General features: G+C 47.7%; 1 protein-coding gene across 2 annotated transcripts in view; it reads left to right on the forward strand.

Annotated features, from left to right (window-relative positions):
• LOC121867048 (corticotropin-releasing factor receptor 1-like) overlaps positions 1-4,167 on the forward strand; it is a 51,052-nt gene extending 46,885 nt beyond the window's left edge. For both annotated transcript variants that reach the window (XM_042366806.1, XM_042366807.1), the window contains exon 11: positions 3,302-4,167. In XM_042366806.1, coding sequence (XP_042222740.1) covers positions 3,302-3,553 — 252 coding nt within the window. In that variant the 3' untranslated portion in view covers positions 3,554-4,167. The remainder of the gene's footprint in view (positions 1-3,301) is intronic.
• Positions 4,168-5,663: the final 1,496 nt, after the last annotated feature.

Below are 5,663 nucleotides of genomic sequence, written 5' to 3' on the forward strand. Positions count from 1 at the left end.
TGGGTCAGTGAAGGTTACCAGGTGGGTCAGGAAGGTTACCAGGTGGGTCAGGATTATGGGTCAGTACCAGGTGGTCAGGAGGTTACCAGGTGGGTTGGTGGAGGTTACCAGGTGGGTCAGGAGGTTACCAGGTTGGTCAGGAGGTTACCAGGTTGGTCAGGGGCTGGGTCAGGAGGTCTACAGGGTCAGGGAGGTTACCAGGTGGTCAGGAGGTTACCAGGTTGGTCAGGAGGTTACCAGGTGGGGAGGTCCAGGTGGGTCATTAAGGCCAGGTGGGTCAGGGAGGTTACCAGGTGGGTCAGGAGGTTACCAGGTGGGTCAGGCCAGGTGGGTCAGGAGGTTACCAGGTGGGTCAGGTAGGTGGGTCAGGTTACCAGGTGGGTCAGGAGGTTACCAGGTGGGTCAGGGGTTACCAGGTGGGTCTAGGAAGGTTACCAGGTGGGTCAGGAGGAGCCACCAGGTGGGTCAGGAGGTTACCAGGTGGGCTAAGATAAGATTACCAGGTGGGTCAGGAAGTTACCAGGTGGGTTATGAAGATTATCAGGTGGGTCAGGGAAGGTTACCAGGTGGGTCAGGAGGTTACCAGGTGGGTCAGGGAGGTTACCAGGTGGGTCAGGAGGTTACCAGGTGGGTCAGGTAGGTTACCAGGTGGGTCAGGAGGTTACCAGGTGGGTCAGGAGGTTAGGTTCCCAGGTGGGTCAGGGAGGTTACCAGGTGGGTCAGGAAGGTTACCAGGTGGGTCATGAAGGTTACCAGGTTGGTCAGGAGGTTACCAGGTGGGTCAGGAACGTTACCAGGTGGGTCATGAAGGTTACCAGGTGGGTCAGGAGGCTACAAGGTGGGTCATGAAGGTTACCAGGTGGGTCAGAAGGTTACCAGGTGGGTCATGAAGGTTACCAGGTGGGTATGAAGGTTACCAGGTGGGTTCTTAAGGCTACCAGGTGGGTTCTGCCAGGTGGTTCTAAGCCACCAGGTGGGTTCTACCATGTGGGTTCTGCCACCAGGTGGGATTCCTAAGGCTGGGTTCTAAGGTTACCAGGTGGGTTCTTAAGCCACCAGGTGGGTTCTTAAGGCTACCAGGTGGGTTCTGCTACCTAGGCTACCAGGTGGGTTCTAAGGCTACCAGGTGGGTTCTAAGGCCACCAGGTGGGTTCTACCAGGTGGGTTCTGTAAGGCTACCAGGTGGGGTTCTTAAGCTGCTACCAGGTGGGTTCTTAAGCCATCAGGTGGGTTCTAAGCTCAGGTGGGTTCTAAGCTACCAGGTGGGGGGTTCTTAAGGCTACCAGTGGGTTCTAAGCTACCAGGTGGGTTCTAAGGCTACCAGGTGGGCTCTACTACCAGGTGGGTTCTAAGGCTACCAGGTGGGTTCTTAAGGCAGGTGGCTACAAGACCAGGTGGGTTCTTAAGGCTACCAGGTGGGTTCTTAAGGCTACCAGGTGGGTCTGGGCCTACACAGGTGGGTTCCACCAGGTGGGTTCTAGGCTTAGCTACCAGGTGGGTTCTTAACCAGGTGGGTTCTAAGGCTACCAGGTGGGTTCTAAGGCTAAGGCTACCCGGTGGGTTCTTAAGGCTACAGGTGGGTTCTTAAGGCTAGGTGGGTTCTAAGGCACCAGGTGGGTTCTTAAGGCTACCAGGTGGTTAAGCTTTAAGCTACCAGGTGAGTTAAGCTTAGGTGGGTTCTTAAGGCCCAGGTGTGTTCTGGTTCTAAGGGGCTGCCAGGTGAGTTGTTCCTGGGCTACCAGGTGGGTTCTTAAGCAACCAGGTGGGTTCTTAGTTTTAAGCTACCAGGTGGGTTCTTAAGGCACCAGGTGGGCTTCTAAGGCCACCAGGTGGGTTCTTAAGGCTACCACCAGGTGAGTTGCTACCAGGTGGGTCTTAAGCCACCAGGTGGGCCTGGGCCACCAGGTGAGTTAAGCCACCAGGTGGGTTAAGGCTACCAGGTGGGTTCTTAAGGGTGGGTTCTACCAGGTGGTTCTAAGCTACCAGGTGGGTTCTACCAGGTGAGTTGCCACCAGGTGGGTTCTGCTACCAGGTGAGTTGCTACCAGGTGGGTTCTAAGGCCCAGGTGGGTTCTTAAGCAGGTGATAGGTGAGTTAAGCTACCAGGTCTTAAGCTACCAGGTGTTCTAGGTGGGTTCTACCCAGGTGGTTAAGCTACCAGGTCTAAGGTAGGTGGTTCTGCTACCAGGTGGTTCTAACTACCAGGTGGGTTCCACCAGGTGGGTTCTAAGCTACCAGGTGGGTTCTAAGGCTACCAGGTGGTTCTGGCACCAGGTGGGTTCTTAAGGCTACCAGGGGTGGGTACTTCTACCAGGTGGTTCTGCCACCAGGTGAGGTTCTGTCTACCAGGTGAGTTCTGTCACCAGGTGGGTTCTAAGGCTACCAGGTGGGTCTAAGCTACCAGGTGGGTTCTTATGGCTACCAGGTGGGTTCTTAAGCCACCAGGTGGGTTCTGGCTACCAGGTGGGTTCTTAAGGCTACCAGGTGGTTCCCAAGGCTACCAGGTGGGTTCTAAGGCTACCAGGTGGGTTCTTATGGCTACCAGTGAGGCCACCAGGTGGGTTCTTAAGGCTACCAGGTGGGTTCTATGGCTACCAGGTGGGTTCTTAAGCCACCAGGTGGTTCTTAAGGCTACCAGGTGGGTTCTTATGGCTACCAGGTGGGTTCTGTACCAGGTGGGTTCTTAAGGCTACCAGGTGGTTCTTAAGGCCACCAGGTGGGTTCCTGGGTATGGGTTCTTAGCCAGGTGGGTTCTTAAGGCTACCAGGTGGGTTCTTAAGGCAGGTGGGTTCTAAGGTGGTTCTAAGCCAGGTGGGTTCTTAAGGCTACCAGGTGGTTCTTAAGGCTACCAGGTGGGTTCTTATGGCTACAGATGTCCTCTCTCTCTCTCTCTCTCTCTCTCTCTCTCTCTCTCTCTCTCTCTCTCTCTCTCTCTCTCTCTCTCTCTCTCTCTCTCTCTCTCTCTCTCTCTCTCTCTCTCTCTCTCTCTCTCTTTCCTTGCACTATAATCTTCATTCTTCAGCTTTACGTTTAACAATTAAGACGCCAAACTATATAATTGTCCTAAGTGGTGCATGTGTAGAACGAGTTATACGAGAGAAAATAGTTCCTTTAATATACAGTGCAGTGTTAGTTGTGCTGGTGCTGTAAAAATAACCCTGACCGCTGTTCTATCACTTCCCCGTCTGACACAGCGAGAGACAGCAGTTGGTAATTTCTGTTGTCTCTTCTTCCTCCTCCCACTATATATTACTTTACTGTCTGTACATGACTGTTATATAATGGTTGGTGTCCCCCCCTAGGGAGTCTTCGTGTCGGTGCTGTACTGTTTCATGAGCAGTGACGTAAGAGAGCTGCTGCGGAAGCGATGGCGGCAACATCGTACGCGGCGCTTCGGCTACGCGGCAGCCAACCATCGCCACAAGAGTACCCGCAGCACCTTCGTCCTGGAGAACTCAGTATCCGTGAGGACCACCCCACGCCTCCCCGACACCCACGACCATCCTGTCACCCATACCCTCAGTAACCACGCCATCCAGACCTCCGTGGTGTGACGTAGTTGATATCAGTATACTGTACAGTCAGGAATTTGTATGTAGACTCATTTGTTTCTGGTTGAACATAGTCAGCCACATACCCGTCTTTCCTGACCTGAATGATAGATCTTAGCAGCACGCGAGGGACTCTGAACGCAGCCACTGACCAACTCTGAGTCACATTTGCTTATTCTAAAAAACCCGCCACTACACCTTAGCGAACACTGGTGACGGGCAGCAGGAGTTTAGAAATCTTCATGTTGGTATCTTAAGTGATCACACGACCGTCTTCTAACACAATCTTGATGGGTAATAGTTTAGAACTTTCGTCTTCGTGATAAGAACCCCATAAACTACAGACAGGAGACATCTGTGGTTTGTCAAGGTTCTTTTAGCTATAAGAGGTGGTGCTACTGTTAGCTGTAAATAATGTAAATCACATCACTGGTACTTGCGCTCTCTTTACCGCCCATCAACACTGTGTTTCAGGCGACTATCACTAATCGCGTTAACATAAAGCAGCAGTCTAATATGTTCTAACTGTCTTTATATATTTTATGATATTTAATTTTTAATGTTCAAAGCTAAAAAAAATTCAAGTAACACTAAGAATAAAAATACTCATTACAGCTCATTTAGACTTTTCTTCTGCACCTAAATTAGTTGTGGATATTAAAAGAAAACTAATCTAGAACGACCGAACAACTTCATTCGACCATTAAGAAACGATGAGACTAAAATGACCAATTACAGTGTCTTCGAGCGTTAAGGAATGACGCTTTCTTACACACATCAAAGGGAACCACGACTAATTTTACCTGTGAAATTCACCTTTATGGTAGAGTGATTTAAAGGTTCTTTCCTTATGTCATGTGTCTTTATTGTACAGATAACTAACATATAAAACAAACATAAATCCTTCCAAGTTAAAATATAAATCACCACCACTCACCATACATACATACATACATACATACATACATACATACATACATACATACATACATACATAAATACATACATACATACATACATACCACCACCACCTACTTCATTATCTTCAAAAGCTACATCAATGGAGTGCAAGAATTCAAGCCACAGTATTGTTTTAGAAGAATATTAACATTTATTTACGAGGAACCAAATGCACCAGAGACTAAATTGAGAGACGGAAGAACCCAGATGTGTATATTTAGTAAACAAGAACACACTTTACTAACTGAGCTGAAGAGAGACTGGTATGTACAGTAAGAAGCTCTATAACTCACAGTCGGCGTACAAGTTCACACTGATTTAACATATACACAGAGACACTACAGGTATACATATAATGATGAGGAAGAATTTTAATTTAACCTATAGAAGAGTCCAAGAAAAAATGTTAGACAACTTGGCGAGGTTCCTCCATATAAGATTAGCCCCAAAGTTAAAAAATAAACATGTCTTATTTAATTTTCGTAAGTCGCGAGGGACAACGTGGCGTGATTTGTCCGTAAGATTTGCTGCGTCTTATTTTTATTGGGGCGCTGAGTTAGTATTGTCGATATTAGTTTTTTTTTTTATTTCCTGAATGAAATCGTTCAGTAGTTTATTATGAACGCCGGATGAATGATCTACAAAGTTTTTGCTGTGACCGAGTCTTTCAAGGCGATATGTGCTGTATGTTCAACCAATTTCCTTTCAACGCCGAAACTGATAAAAAACAACAATATTTTCTCTTTATTTTCTTTCGGATTTTTCGTGTTGTACAAAACCAGATATGTTTTTCTGCTTGATAATGACAGTGTTTACTATAGTCTGGACATTTTGCCGCAGTATGCAATACACGCGCGACTTGAAAATGTCAATAGCAACATCGTTATTCTTCACAAAAAACTGAATAGCTTCCTATTCAGTCATAAAGCAGCCGTCACACGAGGAAGCCATAAGGGAATGAATATACCTGGATGAAGAAATGTTTGAGCAGGCGGAGATCTCTCACGAGACAAAGTACCATTTCCTGATTGGTCAAGGCCGATGTGTGTTTGAGAATTGAAAATAATATCCCGAGAAAATGGCTACAGTGAACTTAAATTCCGTCATTTTTGTAGTAGCATGAACCTGTACAGAAATATACCAGAAACTCATC

The sequence above is a fragment of the Homarus americanus genome, unplaced genomic scaffold (genome assembly GCF_018991925.1).
Source record: "Homarus americanus isolate GMGI-L3 unplaced genomic scaffold, GMGI_Hamer_2.0 scaffold48226, whole genome shotgun sequence".
NCBI classification, from domain to species: domain Eukaryota; kingdom Metazoa; phylum Arthropoda; class Malacostraca; order Decapoda; family Nephropidae; genus Homarus; species Homarus americanus.